The 20997-nt window shown below is 43.0% G+C and overlaps 1 protein-coding gene across 7 annotated transcripts in view; it reads left to right on the top strand.

Moving 5' to 3' along the window:
* The window catches only part of sh3pxd2aa (SH3 and PX domains 2Aa), a 96191-nt gene that overhangs the window by 43781 nt on the left and 31413 nt on the right, over positions 1-20997 (top strand). For 4 of the 7 annotated variants that reach the window (XM_076727937.1, XM_076727936.1, XM_076727940.1 and 1 more), the window contains exons 6-7: positions 7062-7087; positions 16435-16479. In XM_076727937.1, coding sequence (XP_076584052.1) covers positions 7062-7087; positions 16435-16479 — 71 coding nt within the window. The remainder of the gene's footprint in view (positions 1-7061; positions 7088-16434; positions 16480-20997) is intronic. The other 3 variants (XM_076727938.1, XM_076727939.1, XM_076727943.1) reach the window with 1 other exon arrangement.

Raw genomic sequence — 20997 nt, forward strand, 5'->3', positions numbered from 1 at the left:
AATGGGGATCGACCTTGGCTTGTGCCTCGAGGAGAGAGATGCTGCAAGATTATCAGATTATTACCAGGATAAGTCATGAACTCGTGTGATTGGTCAGCTTTTGGGCTCTCGACAGGGGATCGCCTAAGTAGCTGGGTTGACGGGGTGAAGACAGATTTGGTGTTTTTGGGCTAATTAGGAATAAGTGGGTGATAATGTGTTTGTGTGGCTGGGTGAGGGTGGAGTATTGGGACATAAGTGTTTCCAGCTCTTTCAATGATATTGACGGGAAGCTTTTATTTGAGAGGGGACTATGTAACTTCTATTTAAGGAAGAAATAACAGAATTCCTTGTACAAATGAAAGGTTGAATCCATAAACACAAAAATGTACCCTTTCTTGATGAGATACACTCGGTGGTTTTGCTGCTGCAGCCTTACTTGGTCTGGTGTGACCAGTAGTGTATGGTGGGTAAGGTTCGCTAATATTAGCAGACTTTACAGCAACAGTGCTGTGTAACTGCTACTCTTGAGCCAGTTTTGCTTGATGTCGGTACTTGTGCTGCTGTATGCCATGTTTTATCATGTCTTTGTAGCCTCGATCTGTACAGCTAAATATACAAAATCTCACTTTAACCCTTTCAAACCACCACCTATCAGCCCTATCTCTGTTATGTTGTAGCTTGACATGCTTGTATTGGGTGACGCTGTGTAGAGCTGCAGGTTAGTATGTCAATGTGTGCAGTTCATTGCTGCTGTGTGGCACTGTTGCATTATACTATAGATGTTGTTTGCACATCTTAATTTGGATTTTATGTACTCTGAAAAGTCATTACTATAAACACAATCATTTGGATCATGAATGTAGTAAGTTAAGATTATATTATGCTAATGCATCCACATTGCCGCGAGGGTCCATGAGATATAAATTATGTCATGTCTGCTCATGTCTGTGCAGATGGTCCACATACAGTCCAAAATTGCCTATGCAGAATTCCCATGTAGTTATAAAAGAATAACTTGTGCGTATTTATTTGCTCCCAGTTCATTTCCATATCTGCAAACTGTGTGTCTCTGCGTCTTCGGCCGCACTCTTGAGTGTTGAGGTTAATTGATTTGTTTAACTCCATCTGGAGTGTTAATGCCCACATTGGGCTTTAACCTTGTCATAGCCATGAGGGCAAAGAGAGGGGACGGCTGAGGGTAATTCGGGGCCCTTGAGGGGCTTAGATTAGCTGGACCTGTTGGTAGAAAGGTTTGGTTTGAGGTCTGGATTTGGTGATGCTCAGGGATAAAGTGTGTGTGTGTGTGTGTGTGTGTGTGTGTGTGTGTGTGTGTGGGGGGGGGGGGGGGGGGGGGGGGGGGGAGGATGATTATCTCGGGAAGTGTTTATTTACTGGTCTTGCAGGCTAGCATAGCAGGGGGCCATTGAGAGTCATTAACTTGCTGCCATTATGCTAATACCTGTAAACACATTGATTAGCCCTTTATCTGCCAACCCACTCATATACTCTTAATGAGTAAATCCATGGGCTTCATGGACCAGTTGTTGAGTTTCTTTTACAATTTTAAGCTACTGAAAGTTTAAATACAGAATGCAGTCAGAGTTTATGATTGTATCTAATACTAATAACACTACTGGACTTGCAAGGAAGCATAACAGAATTCAACCACCCAGTGCCAACTGAAACCTCAATGACCACGAGCCATGGGGAAGAATAAATGTAATTATCCAGATCATAACAACAGCATGACAATGCTGTTAAATCTTTGGCATTTGCTTGGGTTTTGTATTTCAAGAGGATTTCTTTCTGCAACAAATTGAGTTTTCCCACCTTTAAACGAAGATCTAAGCAATTAAAAGAGGGATGGAGTTATACAGTATGTGTAAAAACAAATGCCGAGTTCAAGCACTTATTTCTCTGACTGCGGATAGAAACTCAACTGTGGTATCGAGCAAGTGATGTTCTTTAAGAGGATTAATACAGCTAACAACCTCATTTTGTTCCCCCTTAAAAGCCAACATAATCCTCGATCCGCAGCACTCAGACAGTATGAAAAACAAAAGGCATGGTTTACTCATTTTCATGTGCGTAATTGTGTGAATTTGAGGAATTGACGTTGATGAGGAAATAGTTTAGTTTCTTGCCTCACACATCTGTAGTCAGCTGACCACTGAGCCGACCTCCCTTACACCTCATGGCCCGTCTCACGATCCTCACCCACCTCTGTTTTGGCTTGACAATCAATGTCAAGAGCTCCAAACTCTGGAACTGATAAGACGAGCATGGAAGGGCTCCTTCTTCATGGAGCAGTGAGTGCAGTGTGACGAAATGTCAGTATGTGATGAAAAGTGTGACGAACAATGTGTATGTGTGTGTTCTTACGTATGCAGCTGACCCATCTGTTGATGTTTTTGTTCAGGATGCACATACCTGTCTTTACTATGTCTGACAGATTTATACTCACACACTAATAGATGTCTAGTTGCTGTCTGAGTGCATACTTTGGAAAAACTCTGCTGCTATCAAAATAACATCTTCACCAATAGCAAATCAGTACAAGACTGTGAAATCCTGTTTGTTCTTCAGAGTGGAAAAACTGTAAAATCCTGGTATCTTCGCTGCTAAAACCAGTTGTCATAGGACCAGTGCAGAAAGAATGGCCCTGAGATTCCACAAACACCCTTTTCTGCAACACTGCAGTATTTATCCTTCCCGTCGCCTTTCACCCCCTTTCACTCCTCTCCATACCTGAGTCGTAGGAAAAGAGCTGGCAGCTGGAGCTGGTTGCTCAGCCCTCCAGGATTTGATTTCAGCCTCAGGGACTCGGGTCACTGGATAGAGTCAGGACCCCGTGTTTCTTCTCTCCCTCCGCATCCTCCCACCCTCACTCTAAGTTTTGCCCTCCCCTGCTCCTCCTTTGTGCCCTAATGCTTTGCAGATGCCTCCATACCCCAAAAATAAAGCCAAAAATAGCCAGCTCCACTCCCACTGGTATGTCATAATGTGATGTTTAATGTTAATGCCTTGCTAACAAGCGAAACAGCTGTCCTTCCTCGTACTTTGTTACCAAAATAATCTCTTGTCTTGTACAAAACTAGGTTCGTTTTGGTGCTAATTATCTGCTATTGTAATTAGCTGCTAGTTGCATGGTTAATGTGCCTGTGTGTTGACTAATATTTGCCTCCTGAGCTGTTTCAGTGGGCTAATGCTTGGGTGTCATGCAGGCATGATGTTCTAAAGCCCTTTGTGAATGTTAAATGCTAATAACCACCCACACGTGATACGAGCTAACCTCCACTTTGACCTGCTTTCCATGACAACCGTAAAAGCACATGTTATTGATCCAGTCAGCAGTCACTCCATGTGTCAGGATTAACAAAGAGCTCCAACAGCTGTATTTACTGACTGCATCTGATCATTTATCAGGAAGAATTAACCCTGGAGAAGCAAATACAGAGCATGTTCAGTTTAGCCTTCATTTGGAGGCTGAGTGATTGTGTAGACATCTACAGTTGGACCAGAAAGTGCTTACGCCTCTGCCTTTTGACTGGGACTTGTTTATAGAGCTTCGAGGTTGTGTTTGCCTTTCAAACCATGCACAGCATGAATAGCTTAACAGGCTCCCTGGGACTTTGCTGCAGCAAAGTACTTTTCATGCTGCTGCTGTTTTCCACCAAACAAAACTCATTCAGTGGCCCCTGTCCTCACTTCCTTGATAAGTTACAACCAGCCATTTCCAGGTCCCTCACTTACACCTATTGTCACTCTGTCACTCTCGTTTACCATTTACTGTTTGCTTGTTTAATTAACCCAGCAGCCACCCGGCGTGTATGTAAAACCTACATTCTCAGTTTGGCTGATGGAGGGAAATCCTTTTACACATTGGATCTGTACATTTGTAAACTGTCATGTGTGCAAGATACACCGTACATTTCTAAACCTCTGAAAAAATGGATCAAATGAATGGTTAATAGAGTGAAATAATATGTTCAATTATTTCGTCACTGTTTGTCCTTATATTCATTTTTCGGTGTTCATGAGCCGGGCAGGCATCCGGGTTTATTAAGGGGCAAATAGTGCAAGCTGCTGAGTCTGCTAGTTGCTGTAAAGGCTGTTGCTGGAGGCCTCTTGACCAGATGACCTGAGTCCATGCTGCCCTGTTAAGTCCTACAAGGACGAAGCAGAAGACAAATATGGATGAGCACTTCAGGTTCAGTGCATAGCACTATCTTATGCTGAGAAATTACATGAATTACCAGCAGTAGAGGAAATTATGTTTTCCTATTAATGTAAGCCTCTGTGATGGAGGAGTGTGTTATGTTCCAATATTAGCCCTCAGATTTCCAAAAGAAGTCATGGAAGCACTACTTGCTTTGAAATGAAATTGAAGGTAGTAGCTAATTTTAGACCTTAGCTTACCTCAGTTTTGACAATGCATTTGAGCTTGCAAAAGATTGTGAGTGGGTGAGAGAAGAGTACCGGGCAAATGGAAATGTGAACACAGCAGTTAACATTCCCTGGAAATGTAAAACATTCCATTGCGCCCGAACAGAGGATATCAGCATCTTTAATGCCACTGCGGCAAGCCTCGAGCGAAAAGGGCAAACATCCTGGCAAGTATCCTGCCAACTCTGAGGCTTACTCTGTCCACAGCATACTTTCCACTGAGACACAACCAACACACTCTGCAGTACAACTTAGTGAAATCCGTTGGCCATTGACTTGAATATTATCCATTCTCTGTGTATTAGAGGTCGTGTGTCCAGTGTGGCTCAAGATGGATGGGGTGAGGCGAGGGGTCAAGTCCCGCTCTCTCTGTGTCCCACTTTGGTGACAATGAAGCATATTCTGGTTGCTTGCACAGAGTGATCTTGGTGGAGAGGTTGGTATAAAGGCTTTATTCATCTGCTGTGGCCAGTCACAAAGAGACAGATACAGCAGATCACAGAGGAATGGATGAAGGGATAGAGCTCGGACATGCATAGTGACACTGAAGAATCCAGAGCTGAAGTGAGACAGGGCTTTTCCTCATGCATGTGTGCTGCCTTGTCGGTCTTCTTGTAAAGCACTTGCGTATCTGTGTGTATTCATGTGCACGGCCAGCATGCATGTCGGTGTGTCACTTTATTAGCGTGAGTGCGGTCACAGCAAGAGCCAAGAGGAGGTTTTCATTAACCTCATGCAGTGAGAGGGCACTACCTTGACTGCCGGCTATGCTGCCCTGAGCAGTTTCTGCTCTCCTGGCACTGCAGTATAATCTTTTGGACCTGACAAGATAAGAGGTCCCTCATTAATGAAATGGGCTGTTTCACAAGGGCCAGCAAGGTCAACTGTCCCCATCAAGGATGCTCTTGCAGCTGGGTAGTTGATCCTGAATCTCAGGGGAACATCCGTGATCTATTAACCACACCGCCTGCTTGTGGACACGGACTCAATCTGACTGTTGATCATTATTATTTATTTTATTCTATTTTATTAACTCTTAACTGTAAAAGCATTTTGAATTGCATTTGGTGCAATATAACTAAAGTTTGATTGACTGATTGATTGAACATCCGCAATAATATGCCTACTCATACACATCCCTCTGTTATCCGGAAATGTACTGACAGCCATCTGCTGCAGTCTGGTACTCCTCTTGAAATGAGTGTTATTGTCAGTCATCCATAAACCACTTCACCCTCTGGTCTCCATATCCCTTGTTGCTGTCTGGCGGTTGATATTAGGACCTGTGTGGTGGTTATTTTTAAACAAAAGAGGATATTTCATATGGCAGACAAGTTTCTAGTGGCACTCAGCTCTTCACTGCAGCATTCTGCTTTAGTTTTATTGCTCTGCTTGTGTCCATTCCAACAACTGAATTGCAGCAGGATGACGTGGCTGAATTTGATGTCAGATGAGGGTTTTGATTAACCTGACGCACCAGATGGTTTGTTGCATAGAACCATCTGGGAAGTTGTCCATGAAAACTGTTTGGAAAAGGGCAGGCACTTTTAAAAATACTTGGCAGCTGATCGGATGAACCATCTGTCTATCACCTTCTATCACAGGCTAACTTCAACCAATCGCATCAACAAACCATATGATGCTATAGCAGCATGTATACTGAACTCTTTAGAAGACACCATTGTTATTTTCTAATGAACAATCGCAGCCGTCACACCTTATCCACTTCCGTAGCTGCTAGTGTTTACTCACAAGACACCGATTGATTCAAACGGCTGTGATTCGACCAAATCACATGACTTGAACGCTGGTATGATTGACTGTCATGTCACATGATCTCGTATGATCTTTTGATCTTGCGAGCCGGCTTGCAAGGCACAGTTTTGTTAGCCCTTGGGAAAACTGAAAGGGCATATTGATTCTGAGTAGCGCAAGAGAAAAAGAATGAGAGGAGGAGGAAGGAGGGGAGGGAGAATGGGGAGTGATAGATTGTCAGGTCTGCGGTTCTATAAATAGCGCGTTCTGTCTTCACTTGATCTGTCCCTTTGTTTGTCTTTTTTAACCTAATTTCCACGCAGCCTGAGTCCAAAAGTCACTATTGACTAGGGCAGAGACACACACGCTCAGCACAGCAAACCTCACAAACAGGCACGCTCACAACTGTGTGTCACCTCCCATCTGTAGCTTAGCCTTGTGCCATAATCCCATTAGAATCCATTAAGCAAGGCATCTTAAACTGATCCTCCTTCTTTCAAATGTGGAGAGAGGTCGCTTTCTTCTCTGACAGGACCAAGAAGGGAGGGGAGGGAGGAAGAGGAGTATAGGAAGAGGATGGTGGTGCCGCTTTGGAGTCACATGACTAATTTGTGTCTGTTGCAGGGAGTACGGGCAGCTGGCCAAAGTCAAGCCTCCCTCTCTCTCTCCATCCTTCACTCTCTGTCTCTCTCTCTCTCACTCCCTCAAACACATGCATTTGTTGGCGTGCTAAAGCCGACTGCATGCATATGTTTTTGCGTGGGAGCAGTTTTGCCGTATAGGAGTGTCAGAATCCATATGCAGTGACTGCATGCGTTGTTGACCGAGCAGCATCGGCTGTCACTAACCATGTCCCTCTTGTGTTGCTTCTCCCTCAGGGACTATGGCTCCAAGCGCAAGTCCGGTAAGTCACCTGTTTTCCTTAACTGTCCTTCCCTGAAGCTAACTTTGTCATCCTTTCTCTCTCAACTTGTTGCTCTTGATGGAACTGCCCAGATAGAAGGGAGGGTGCTGCGTTGCATGGTATATAGCTCTTAAGCTCTCTCTGCGACTTGCCTGTCATCCATGTGATGTCCATGTGTGGTTTGCTGACTTGTCCCGCTGTAGGATGCTGTCTTACTGTTGACTGTGTTTTAGGGTAGGTTCAAAAAGCTGTCAAGCCCTCTCCTTCTGGCTGTAGATTTGCCTCATAGTCAAGGGTGGGGTTTCAGAATTGCCTGTTAGTCCCTTGGGATGTCAAAATAGAGTCATTAACGTATGTCTTGTGAGGAGACAGTGTTATTCTCCGATTTGGCAGCCGGGACGTTTAAAGGATTGTTCGTGCTAAGTCTTCCCTGAAGTTCAAGGTGGGGCTTTTTTATGAAACATGTTCTGTATTCTTAATTAGTAATTTTCTGTAAGGAAGAAGAAAGAATGTTTTTTCTTAGACAGAGGTGCCTCCGAAGTTACTGTATGTGCTTGTAAGGGGCTTTGGTTTTATCCTGATCTGTGTGGTCTTATTTCCTGGGACTTAAGAGGTACACAAAAGCTGTAATACTTCCATTAGATACCATAATGCAATTCAGTAGAATACAGAGTAAAGGACATCCTGCCATAGTCAATACTGGACCTGTTCCACTGCATCTTGCTATGAATTACATGGCACAGGCCAATAAACCACAAAACGACTGGTTTGTTTTTCTATAAGACTATTCATCCACTGTCAAGGATTCTTAGCCTCATTAGCCATCTTAGGAAATGTATGGTTCTTAGAGGGTATTAGCTGCTGTATAGCTGCTTAACAAAAGCATTGGCACATGTGAGTCTCTAATATATGCACCTTGGAACTCTGTATGTTTAAGACTAGGTAGACTGGGGAGATATCAGTTATGCCGCATATGAATTATTGAGGAGAATATTCAGGAAATAGCTTGTGGTTGATGGGGAATCTGATTCTGTTGCTGCAGACATCCTTGTCTTGATATTTGAATGGCTTAAAGTTGTGTTTGGGAATGGAAATATCATGAGATAGCTATTGGTAATGGCTAAAGGTACAGCAATGCAGAAAGTAGTTCATATTATGTTGTGTCCCCTTGACCTCATTCATCAAAGTTTTGGGTAAGGTCAAAGTAACTTCTTTCAAGTAAACAACTCTAGAAATTGATGGTGAGTTTATTTTTGGACTAAAGGCACAGGAACTCTGCGCCTCCTGTGAGGAATTGATTTGTCGTAGCCCCAGAGGGAGCTCACTACCAATTCAATTACATCCACATTCCTCAAAGTGATTTGATTTCTTGGAGGCCGATTGCTGCTGCAGATAAGCCAGCTTGTGTTTTTTCTCTATATCCCCTTAGTGTAGTGTGTTATACTTTGAAACAGGTGGCTTTGTGTCAGCCACCCTAAATCTTTGGATATTGCCCAGTTGGATGCGACTCCACTGACCCACTGATCTCTACTACAACCTGATGTAACATGATGTCAATCATTGTGGGAAGGGGGTGTCTAAATGTCTATTTTTAAACCTTTGGACAGCTGCATAACACCTGCAGTGTTTCTAAGAGTGGAAACTAAAGGAACATCCCTGATTTCTTCTGTGGTTTGATTCATGCAGAGTTTAACTGGCTATCAACATTAGTAGTGTTTTTTTTAGATTTTGTATGTGATGATGACTATTGCTGATGTAGCCTGCTGCTCTTCTGGTCACTCCAAACAAATTCTTGTTGTCGCTGCAAGGAACATCTGCACCAGAGCACCTCTGGAGAAACACAAGAAGAGTTTGGAACAGCACATGTGAACAGGCTATTCTTTGATTCACGTTCTGTAGAGATGTCATGATTTTGATTCACAATTGAAAATTGATCAAAGTGAGCTTCCAATGAATGAATCCGAAGCAGGAGCAACAAGTATTGTCTTTTCCTTTCCCCCCCAAGGACAAAAAGTCTTGAAAAACGTTACAGTGCAGCTCACCAGCAACCTGCAGTTGTACTTTTCATTGCCGGGGTCAGAGATGTGTCCAGTTCTTTGACCCTCACTGTCCGCCATTGCTGTAGTTATCTAGCAGCTAGCTCAGTGTTTCCGATGATAATGTTTTTGCGTGGTGAATAGCATTTCACACATCTGAATGCAAGCCATAGTAACCTTGTATGAACAGGTACTTTTTATATCTCTTCTGTGACTGTGAACACAAGACACAAAACAGAAAAACTGATCAACTTAATCAGGTAAAACATTAGATATATTGTCTTTGGACTGTTTTATTTGTGTTTTACCCAGCATCCCAACTTTTTTGGAATCAGGGTTGTAGCATGCACTCACTTCCCACAGCAAACCTGCTAGTCCACATCACATATTAGGGTTCAGGTTACCCACAAGGCCCCCATCCTTAAACAGGGTCTGGTGGCTTTGTGCAGGTGAGAAAAATTGTTGTTGTAAAGTACCCTTCTGCCATCTAGTGAATCTTCGTTTTGTTTTTATGTCACACATTTTTTTCCTATTTGACCGTATGGCCTTAGTGTGGTACTTTGCAAAAAGATATAGTGTGTGTGTGTGTGTGTGTGTGTGTGTGTGTATGTGCATGTGTGACATAACTGTCAGTGCTGAAAAAAACAACAACCTTAAAACAAAAAATGTATTGAATCATGACTGATCGAAAGTCAAATTGAATTGAATGGTGACACCTCTATTATTGTGTAATATCAAGTCGATACAGCAGCAAAATGGAAAAAATGGAACCAGTTGGAGTGACCTGGTGGATGAGCTGCAACTGCATTTTTCAGTTTGGGTACATCTTGTTACATGTCACCCCCTCTATTGAAGGCCTAATACCATAAATGTCATGGCCTTGATGGGGTCCGTTATGGGATTTTCATTCAAAGACAGTGTGACAACACTGAGGCAAACTAGTGAAAGTGCAGTTGAAACAATTTAAGTTATTCCACCTAATAATTCAAAAGAATTTGACCTTTTAAAGATGAGCATTTGTTTTTCTGGTGCCTCCCAACAGAAACCAAACACTGATTCGTCTTGCCCCAAGTTAGCGGGGGGCATAGATGTCAGACATGTTTTTTTAAAAACATAAGGTCAGGTCCAGGGAGTTTCAGGGGTCATAGCTCTGTGCTCCTCCCCTGCTCTGCAGAGGGCAGATGGAGCTCACTCTTCCATGTGAGGGCCAGATTCAGAGGGAATGGAGGAGGGTGCTGTTTGGGCTACAGAGGCCACAGGGGTTGAGCCTGTCAGACAGGCGCTAGTTTGTTTACGTGGCACAGTGGATACGATTTCAGACTGATGCCAGAATGGCCAGTGGTGTTTACTTGGAGGAGGGAGGAAGGTTGTGTCTTTATGTGTGTGAGTGTTGTCACAAGTGTAGGGTTAGTGGACAGGGGCAGTTTGTGTGGGTACATATCTGTTAAACTGTCCGTGCTAATTAGGATCTTACGGCCAGGCAGCTTTTTTTGTCCCATCAGGAGTTCCTCTGTCAACAGACCATTTATATGCCACTTAACACCCTCCATTACCTGCCTCCTTCTTACCCCTGTAGGAATAAAACCCTTCTATGTGTTGACTTTTACACAGTTAACATCACACCGCACTTCATTGCAGCAATAATAATGTCAGCACAGTCTTATCACATCAATGCTGAAGATACAGTAAAGTGAGTATTGATTGAAGCAGAGAAATGATAATGATCTTTTCCAGCTTTAAAGCCATAAGGCAAAGCAAATGCTACATGGCAGAGGAGCAAGAGCTCTTCCTTGGGGAGTGACTGTGTTGTGTCTCTGTGGCTTGTGTCCATAAAATCTGAAGGTGAAGACGAACAAACGAGGGTCAAACTATTTTAGAAATGTAACTGTAAGAACAATACTTCCCACTCATATCTAAAGACCTCTGATTTGAAAGAGAACTTATTCTAATTCTAATCGTAACTATTATCTGTTAACTCCTCCTGCTCTGTCTCTTGCGTCTGTGTGCGAGATGTCACGTTTTTCTCTGACTCACTGTATTGAGTGTTTTGTCAAAGTGAATGTTTGGGGTGCTTCAACTGTTCGCTCTCCCTCAAGCCTCTTGGTGCATGGTGAGTTGTTTTCTCTCCTACTCTGTTGGACTGTTACAGCTTGTACCCTTCGACTCTGCTTCTCGCAGCAGTTTGTTTTGTTGCTTTTCCAGTTTCATTCCCTCATGGTGAATATCACGTGTGTATTATGCACTGTGGTGCATTAGCGAGGGATGGATTGGCTATTGAAGTGGGTGTGTGTGGACCCAGTGTGGTGTGGACCATGTCCCGCTTCGCCCTTTTTCCAGTAGCCTACACGAATAAAGCATTAGTTACGTACTGGGACTCTGGATTCTCTGAGTATAGTTGCAGCCCTCTAAGCTGATTCTATCAACTAGCTGAGGAAAAAGATGATTTTGGGAGCCAAAGTCTGGTGCCGCCCTGCAATCGACTGGCGACCGGTTCAGGGTGTACCCCGCCTCTCGCCCGTTGACAGCTGGAATAGGTTCCAGCCCCCCCGCAACCCTGAAAGGCATAGTCGGTATAGAAAATGGATGGATGGATGGAAGTCTGGTGTCAGTTCAACTTACACACAAGGTGAGACCAAGGTGGGTCCCACATAGTAAGTGTGCATAGACCTAAAGTCTTCAGTTCTGTGTGAGCACAAGCAAGGCATGGACCCACTTGTGATAGCCTTAGAGGGCTGTGCTTGTAGAAGTTACAGTAAGTCATGAACTTTCTCACCTGTTCATCTTCAAAGAGTAATGGCCAACACTCAACCGACCGATGGCGTAACTTCATCGCTCAGTCAGTCCATCAGACTATTGCATTTATATTTCTGGTCTGCTTTGCTGCAGTCCAGTCAGAAACTAGTAAGGTGAGTCAGAGTAGATAGCAGAGAGTGAGAGCATTTGGACAGAAATAGTGGTCACTGTGGAACAGATGTGGCCTGTGATGGGATTTGACTTCACCCTGAAGTGAGCATCCACACCGTGTCACTGTCCCAGCCTGGCTTTGGGAACAGTTTGTCATTGCAAACAGCTGTATTTTACGAGCATTGTGTCAAGGCTAAGCAGAGGGCTCGTCCACTGTCACTCCCCATGCCACCCTGAATGTACACAAATGTCATTTGTCAACTCAAACGTTTGTGTCACAGTCGTGGATGAATTGTTTGGTCTTTGTTCTCTGCTCCTCTTACTAAACATCGTATCAATACTAGTTAGCTTCTGCCTGTGGTTTGACATTGTTAGCGCTGGTGTCACTCTTGGCTGCTGTGCTTTTTCACAAATGTGGAATCAATATTGGTTAACTGTAATTTGTTTTTGGTCGCCCTTGTCTTGGTGTCAGGTGACAGATGTTTATCACTGAAGATCCTGGCTATGTGTGCTGCTGTGTGGTGGCAGCAGCTGTAGCTTGTAGCTGATCTGCAGTAAGGGTCAACGTTTTTTGTATGATCATTTGACTTTGCTTACCTATTCATTAGGTTCAAATCATACTCTGTTTGTTTACGTAGAGAAGACTGTTGGGTTAATGTTTAAAGGTGTACAGTAAGAACAGGATGTTGATGCTCAATATCTCAGATGTGTCATCCAACCAGATGAAACATTGTATCTTGAAGGTTGCAGTGAAATATATCTCCACTCCTTTTTTCATGCATTGGGAAATCTTAAGCCAAAGTAGCGATTAGCTCAAGGGATGGCAATGTGGTCCAGTAATTCAGCATCTTTTCATGGATTGCCATGAAGCTTTGTGCAAACATTCATGGTCCTTCGAGGATGAACCTCAGCCTATGGTGCTCCTCTGACTTTCCATCAAGCACCATCATCAGGTCAAAATTTGTCCAATGCTTTGTTTTATTACCAGGCACCTGCAAAATTGACATTTCCACTATTGTGTTTCATGTTGCTTTGTATTTCATGGCAATTAGCAAATGATAGCATGCTAACATGCTAAACTAAGATGGTGAACATGATAAACATTATTATAGCCAGACCAATAAAGAATTTTTCAGGCCGGTACTCTTATTATGGGCAAGATACACTCTGAGCAGGACATTTTACATGAAAAATCAACTTGTCAGTGTCCTCAGTTTGGCATTTCTGCACTGCAAGTTCTTGTTACTTATCAGCCAACACATGGAGATCCTGACATATCTGCTGACCCATTCGATTTATTGCCCTAGCTCTAAACAGTGCACTCACTAAACGGATATATTGTCATTGTTAGCATGTTAGCATTATCATTTAGCTGAAAGTGTAACAGTGTCCAAGCACTGGCTGCAGACTCTTGTTTATTGTCTTGTCTTACAAGTATTACCTCAAAATACATACTGAATATATTTAATTTTTCTCCTCAAATGAGAAATTTGTGGCCTTGAATTACTAAAATGTTTTTTCAAATGATTAATTTATTTGATATATAAAGATAAAGATACTTGACATCGTGGCTATAAAACGCAATATGGTGTTATTGTTGACATCCCTTGAGTTGATTAGACATGGTGAAGGTATGTAGCTGCCATACACAAGCAAATATGTTGGAGGCAAATTAAATTATCTGAGTGCATGATTTTGTAATTTTAGGGCTACAAATATGAATTCAAGGGGACAGAACAGGCTACCTCTACCAGGCCACATAGAGACTCAACAAAGTTCAGAGTGAGTTGGAAGGAAATGTTGGCATTTGGGGCATTATAACAAAAGCAGGGAGTGTATCTTTAAGATTTCACCATCAAGAAATTCATCATTCATGAGACTCCAAAGCTGCAGAAAGATCATATAGAAACTTAATTACGCTGAACAACAGACAGTTCATTCCTCATAATCCGTAGGCCACAGGTCTTAGCTTGTTGATGGATTGTCAGGGGGCGTGTGCGTCTGCAGGAACTTTTCTTTCAAAACACAATCTACTAAGTCAGTAGAAAAACAAGACAGATGGCTAATAAGCCCCCCCAATCCAAACCTCGAAGGAAGGGCTTCAGAGATGCCATTTTTCACCGTCCCCAGACCCTCAATTGCAGGGTAATGGAGACGTTTGGGGTCAGAATTCTAGGAAAATTACCCACAGCAGCAAAGGGACAGAGAAAACACTGCTGGCTCTGCTGGTTTGTGGCGTCATCATCCAAACCTGAAAGGAATTAAGCATCCGTAAATGTGTGTGTGTGTGTGTGTGTGTGTGTGTGTGTGTGTTGTGTGTATGGGGGGGGGTTTAGAATGGGGGACCCAGAGTTGAGAAGAGAGTTAATATCAATCAGATGTTGAGCGCTACACTGAGAGCAGCCGGGTGGGTAATAATCACGGTAGGGCGTTAGTGAGCGGGGTTTGACCCTGGCTGACCTGGGACCAGACCGTATCCCTCCCTCTGGGGCCACCATCAATCCAGCAAAGCTCCTGAGGCTCTGGTGGATAGCGAGAGGGGATTTGGCTTTTATTATCTCATGTGAGTCAACGGCGAAGAGCTGTTGGCTTCACAGCAGGGGCAGCGCTTGCCGGGATCCAGTACAACATGCTGCTCATGAAGTATAAAAACTTGATCTGTTCATAAGATAAGTTGATTATTTAGGAAACCGCCCTATTTTCAGATTGATGACAGCTCATTTTTGAAAACTTGCCACGAGTTTTGAATGTTTTGATTCACCCCAGAGCAGTAAAATGAGATGGATTTATTACAGGCCATGAACCTTCAGTCTTAGTGCAAACAAGGTTACGAGGTCTTTTTCAGACACATTATACATTTAAAAATGCTCTTTAACCAACAGTTGCTAGCTTGAATCACTGAGTTTTTCAGCACTTTAAACACCTCAGAGGTTGTGCCCATTGACAGCTGTTTGCCCTGGTTACAGCGACAATTGACCAATCAGAGCTTTGGGGGTGAGATTAAAAATGGGGATGTCATCTTCCCACATAGCTAACTACATTCATGAAAACATGAGACCAAACATAATGAGGACATAACAGAAAAGAGCTTTAGTTGCTTTTGTTGCTGAAAACATTTTTCTTTGATTCTTGTGAAACAGTCAGTGCAAAAGGTACATAGAGGTAAAAGCAATTGAAAAATGTTAATCAAAAGGATTTGTGTAGGCCTCATGCAGCATTTTGTTACCGTTTTGCTAAATATATTTAATGTGGTGAGTAAGACTGGAGGTCATTTGTAATTTTTCAATATCATTGGCTGGATTTTTGGTTCTGAAACTGGTAAAAACTCTTGAAACGTAGTATGAAGTTATAGATACGGGTGTCGATGAAAGTGCTTCACAGAGAAATATAAAAGATGAGCAAATAATTGTACATGTTAAATGCGGTTTGTTTGGAACTTCAGGATTCCTTGAAAACATAACTGGGTAGGAGGAGGGTGTGAGGGGGCTGGGACTGGCTGGACGGCAGTGAGTGATGTATCACAACATAGGAACTGAAAAGCAGCAAAGAAACCCAGATTAGTGGAATTGTATTGTCTTGACCAAATAGAAGCACATATCATTATGGACATTTCATGGACAGTCCCTCTTATTCTTAGTAGCCCACCTTGCCCAGGTCCCGCTCCTTCATATTCTTATATGCATATGTCCTGTTTCTCCAGCAGTGCTGCAGCCCTAATGCTGGCTCACTTCCAGGACAAGATGACAGCCAGACACCAAAATGTTACTTTGGTCTGATAGATCTCAAATCAAGCTTCAAATCATGGTTTCCCTGAAATATACCAAGGTAGCTTAATCTGCTGCAGCCCAAATCTTGGTCACGAGCTCCTCTGTCCCCGTCTTCCCTGATGCATGGCGTTTAATTTCCTGGCTAGGGGCTGGGATGTTTTTTAAAGAAGGGGGGTGGGGAGACAGGAATGACTTTCGAAGTGGCTGACGCCCATCTCAAACATTCCAGGAGGTCCAGATAGAGGGATGGAAGAACTGTATGAAGATATGGAGAGCTGGAGGGAAGGGGAAGCATCTTGCAGAGGGAGGGTTTGAGGAAGAAATTAAAAATGGAAGGGGTGTTTGTAATATACAACACGAAAACATTGGCCAATTCCTCAGCCACAGATGCCCTTTATTCTCTTCAGCATGAAGAAAACATTGATCTTAAAAACACTGGCCACAACTTTGTGTATCATTCCCAGATGAGTCTGCCCAGACTTTGGATCCAGTGCTGAATTTGCAGGAATTTATCTCTGCCTCTTCAGATTTGCTGCTCTGTAGGTGCGATGAAGGTGTGCTTTGCCATACTTTTGCTTCTGCATGTTATCAATCTGAATAATCTCTCTTTGCTTCTCTCCTTCCTTCTCTTCGTCTGCAGTATGGATGTACGGCTTTACAGACAGCCCGAGGAAAGAGGCCTCAGGTAGCCTTGTGTGTCTTTGTCAACATGTTGAATATGCATGCACTACTGTGCTCGTGTGAGAGTGACATGCCAGCTGCATCCCTTTTTTTTAATAGTTTATTTCCTTTCACGATTCAGCTCTCTCTCTCTCTCATCTGCTTTGCATGTGCTGCCATCTTCCTCTCCTTCCACCCATCTGCTCAAACTCAGTCTCTCCTTCTCTGCAGTCTGTCCATCCATCTCTGCAGACCTCTTTAGCCAATGCAACCGCTGGGCAGAGTTCCAGAGGGTCAGAGCATGGACCTTAGATCTGCATGTGGCAAAGCGTCTTAGACTGAATGAGGTGTCAAGTCTGGTTCTTTACATTTGTCTGCAACATGGTCGTAGATCACTGCCTGTGACCTCATTCAACTTTGGGTGCACACTATGGGAATGATGTGTTGAGAGAGAAGAAATGGAGTTGAAAATGTGTCTATTGTAAATAAACATCCTGGAGAAGAACATTTTTCCTGCCGATATAAACATTTGTGACAGAAATACAATTACATTTTTCTCCATCTGGTGAACATTCTCGAGACATTTAACTGTAATTGAGGCGTTGCTGGGGAAAGACACATACATGTTGTTTCCTTCCATCAGTGTGTCAGTATGAGTTAGGAACAACAAAGACAAAACCCCTTTGAACAGACTAAGGCAAGCAAAAAATGACCATATTTCTTGTGGGCACAAAGTGTACAGAAGTTGGAGAAAACCACTCTTCCCTAATTTCAACAACAAATCTCGTGCAGTAAAAGAATTAAAATATTGAAGGCAGAGTGTAACAGGTCTTCACGAATCACGGCATTTCTCAACAAGGCGTGGTTGCCATTACAACAGCATAAAGCTTTTAAATAGCTGGATCTGCGCTGCTTTATTACCTCAGGCTGACTTTGATTGCTCCCTGCACGTAGGCTGCTTATGTTCTCCGCAATATGTTCCTTTTCTTTATTTTGCCTCCAAGGAGAAAGCTAAAGAAAGACAGAGATGAATGCCCAGCCTCAACCCGTGGGGAAGTCAGGTTATGAGCAATCCCTGGTGTTTGCTGCCTGTTTATTTGACTGGCAACTTGTAGAGATGCTTAATTATGTTTTAAGCACTGCACAAAGGCTTTAGCCTACATTTTATTCTTCCAGGCTTCTTAAATGCATGAGTGCCCTGCAACCTGTTTCATTCTCATAAAAAATATTACAAGGCCATTGTGAAGATATTGTATTTAGGTGTGAGATGCACAGTAATCACTGCACTTGAATTTAGTGATGATTGGTTCTAGACGAGGGAGGTGTACTCTGAGATCTTTAAGGACAGTGGCATGTGTTGAGCAGGAGAGGTACAGCTTAACTCTTACAATATAAGTCATGTTCAAGGTCTTATCCCATTTCCAAAATGACAAAGGAGCTGACAGCGCAGAATTCGTTGTCTCGGATGCAGGCGTAAGTGGGAAGATGGAGAGATTTGCTGACAAAGTGTGATACTTTTCTTGTCAGGCGCAGTAATTAGCCAGCGCTCGTGTTTTTGCTTATCAGAGACTGATTTCTCTGTAGAGTCATTGCTTACGTGCCTTTTGCCTTTACGATGTTATTTTTTTTATATAGCCTCTTCCATCTCTCTTTGCCAGAATGTGTCTGAGAGGGGTCAGCCGCTGGCCAGGTGCTAGTACGCCAACCTCCGAGCCAACTCGGTAGGATCACTGGCTGTCATCTGTCCGCTGCGTATTCTCTGTTTATGTGATCCAATCTTAGTGTCACAAAAGCTTGCAGCTTGCAGAGGACTCTCTGCTCAACCTGCTGCTGCAAATGGAGGTCCAAGGGTTTTTGAGAAATCACTACGGGTCACCTGTGTTATTGGAGTTGTTCCTTTCATTTGTAAGGCTGGTGGCAGCGGTTTGCCAGGGATGCTTTCTCTCTCAGAGGGATGATGACATGCATTCGCTGCTGAGGTTCGACTGAAGTTTTCGTCAGTATATTGCAGCACAGGTGCAAATGTGTGATCTTTGTGGAGTCTTTTGATGAACATGGAGTTTCATTTCCAAAAGAGAAATCTCGCACTTAAAAAATTCATCCCGACCTCCCCAGGTATTATATTCTTTAAGACAATTCTGCGCTGCAGGATTTAAATGCCATTGTTTAGTGCCAATGCAGTTCATTTTAGGGTGCTTTGCTTATGCAGGTGCATACACACAAGACAGCAAGTAGTGCTAGCTTTTTTTAAAGGCCACTTCAACATTATTTGTTTTTTTAGATGAAAAGTTAGATGAAAAGACCATTCCTACCAACACCTCTACAGTGAAATAAAGACTCTTGATGAACAGTAGTTTTTCTGGACAGCGTCTCTACCTGTGGTTTGACCGTGATGGTACCAAGACTCCAGGAATCCTGTTTTCTGGCACCCAGCTGTTGTTTGCCAGGAAATAGTCACGCCATATTGCGTTGTTAACATGTTAATTACCGAGCTTTAGATTTGCTTTTAAGTATGTTTGTTCATTTTGTAAAGAGCCAGTGTTACTGTGCTTTCAGTCGTAATGCTAATCTCGGCTAATCACCTCCTGGTTTTAGCTCTGTATTGATCTTCTTCACTTACTTGCAAAAAGAACACAAGTGCATCTCCTCAAAGTGTTGAACTATTCCTTTAATTAGTAGCCTTTACACTAAATCCACTGTTTTGAGTTAGTAAGTTACATGTAAAGTCAATTGATCAACAGGTTCTTTGCAGGCACGTGACGTTAAATTCAGATGGAGCGCACGAAGTGAAAATATATGGATGGTATGGAGGACATGGAGGACAGTCCTTACTTACTACTAAACTTAAGTTTAGATAAAATTACAAGAGAAAGGAATGAACAGAAAATCTGAACATATTTTGGATGTGACCCTTACGTTATGAAGAGGAGAAATTTTACAACTAAACTGAAAGTTTTGCTGCTACTGAGGCAGTAGATATAACAACTACCTGCTTGTTCCGCTCTAGAAAACACATGAAAGCAGATGAAAGTATGGAGGCATACAACTGTCTTGTTAGCGGTTGCGTCCCGGACCTCTGTACCAAAGTGTTTTTTCAACGGTGCGTGCCTTATTTCCCTGTGGATTAACCGAGTAACAAACTTCCAGAGTGACGTGACATTATGCGCAAACAAGCTATTGATCCTGGTCTCATTTTTGAATGTTCGGTACAACAGTTTTTTTTCCTTTTTCCAGAGATAATCGAGTAATTCTGTCCTCTAGACCCCCCAAAACCATCAAAAAAAAAGAGGCCTGATGTATGTAGTGGGACACCTCATGTCACATTGAAGTCACTGTCAGTGCCTTCGGTTTTGGCTACCAAGGAGGATGCTTCAGGCCCTGTGAGTGGACCACGAGCTATAAGCAGATGATATAGATGTTAAAATGAGAACAAATGTTTCATCTTTAAAACGCCTGAAAAGCTTTTGTGTAGGGGCTGTGTGAAGTTGCTTGTTAGTCCTTCTGATAATGTAACTAACTCCCTTACCATTGTTAACTGCCTAACCTGAACCATACCTTAACTTATACTTCACTTACACAGTGCCTAAACTGCAGCTGTCCTGCACTAATGTTGGAGGAATAATTAATCTAAAAAAATGTAATTAAATGTTCAGGAACGTCATCAGTGAATCATTAAAATCTGTATCTGTTTCATGAGTGGGCTGCCTTCATTTGATGCTTTGTTCTAATCAGCTCGGGTCACATTGTTTGAGTCATGTTTGGAGTCATGGAGTGGATTCACACCTAACAAACTGTAGGACAGATATGAATATATGCTTTTAGTTATAACTAAATAACTTTTCCACAGTGTTTTCAGGGCACACAGCATCCATCTACATGTTTTCACTGTATAAATGTCAGTGGTGCACATACTGAGACACTTAAAGAACAGAACACACCAGGTTGTGAAGCGTAATCTGCTGAAAGGTCCCTCTCAATCTGTGTGTGTTATCTCTCTGTGGCCAAACAAGCAAATAAGCATGTCAGCGAAGGTCGGACGTGCAGCATGTGAAGTCCGTAACTGAAATCACGGCTGGCAGTGAAAAGGTTAAACATCAGAGAGAAGGAGAGAGAGAAAACACAGTGGCCTAACCCCAACTGAAATGCTTTCTTCTTTTGTTTCACATAAACATGGACCCAGCCTCCTTCCCTGTTTCTCTCTCTCTCTCTCTCTCTCTCTCTTTCTCTCTACTCCACTCATATGTTTCTATTTAAGGCCAGCAGTGCCGACTACCATGATTGGTGTGTTCACCCCCCTCCCGACTCGCTGTCCAACGGCTGGCTCCCAAAGGCAGTGGAGGGGAGGCCTTTCCTCTCAACCGCACTGTTGATTTTCCACAGGGAAACTTCACCATTCTTCCACTCATTCGCTCCCCAGTCTTCCCCGCCAACCACTAGCAGCTCCTCTGTTTCTCCTTTTTCTTCTGACTTCTCTGCGTCTTTCTCTTTGGATCTGAAAGTTTGGCTCAGGTCATGGATCCACGTTAGGTGTGAGATGCAGCCC

Source organism: Chaetodon auriga, chromosome 4, assembly GCF_051107435.1.
Source record: "Chaetodon auriga isolate fChaAug3 chromosome 4, fChaAug3.hap1, whole genome shotgun sequence".
NCBI lineage: Eukaryota > Metazoa > Chordata > Actinopteri > Chaetodontiformes > Chaetodontidae > Chaetodon > Chaetodon auriga.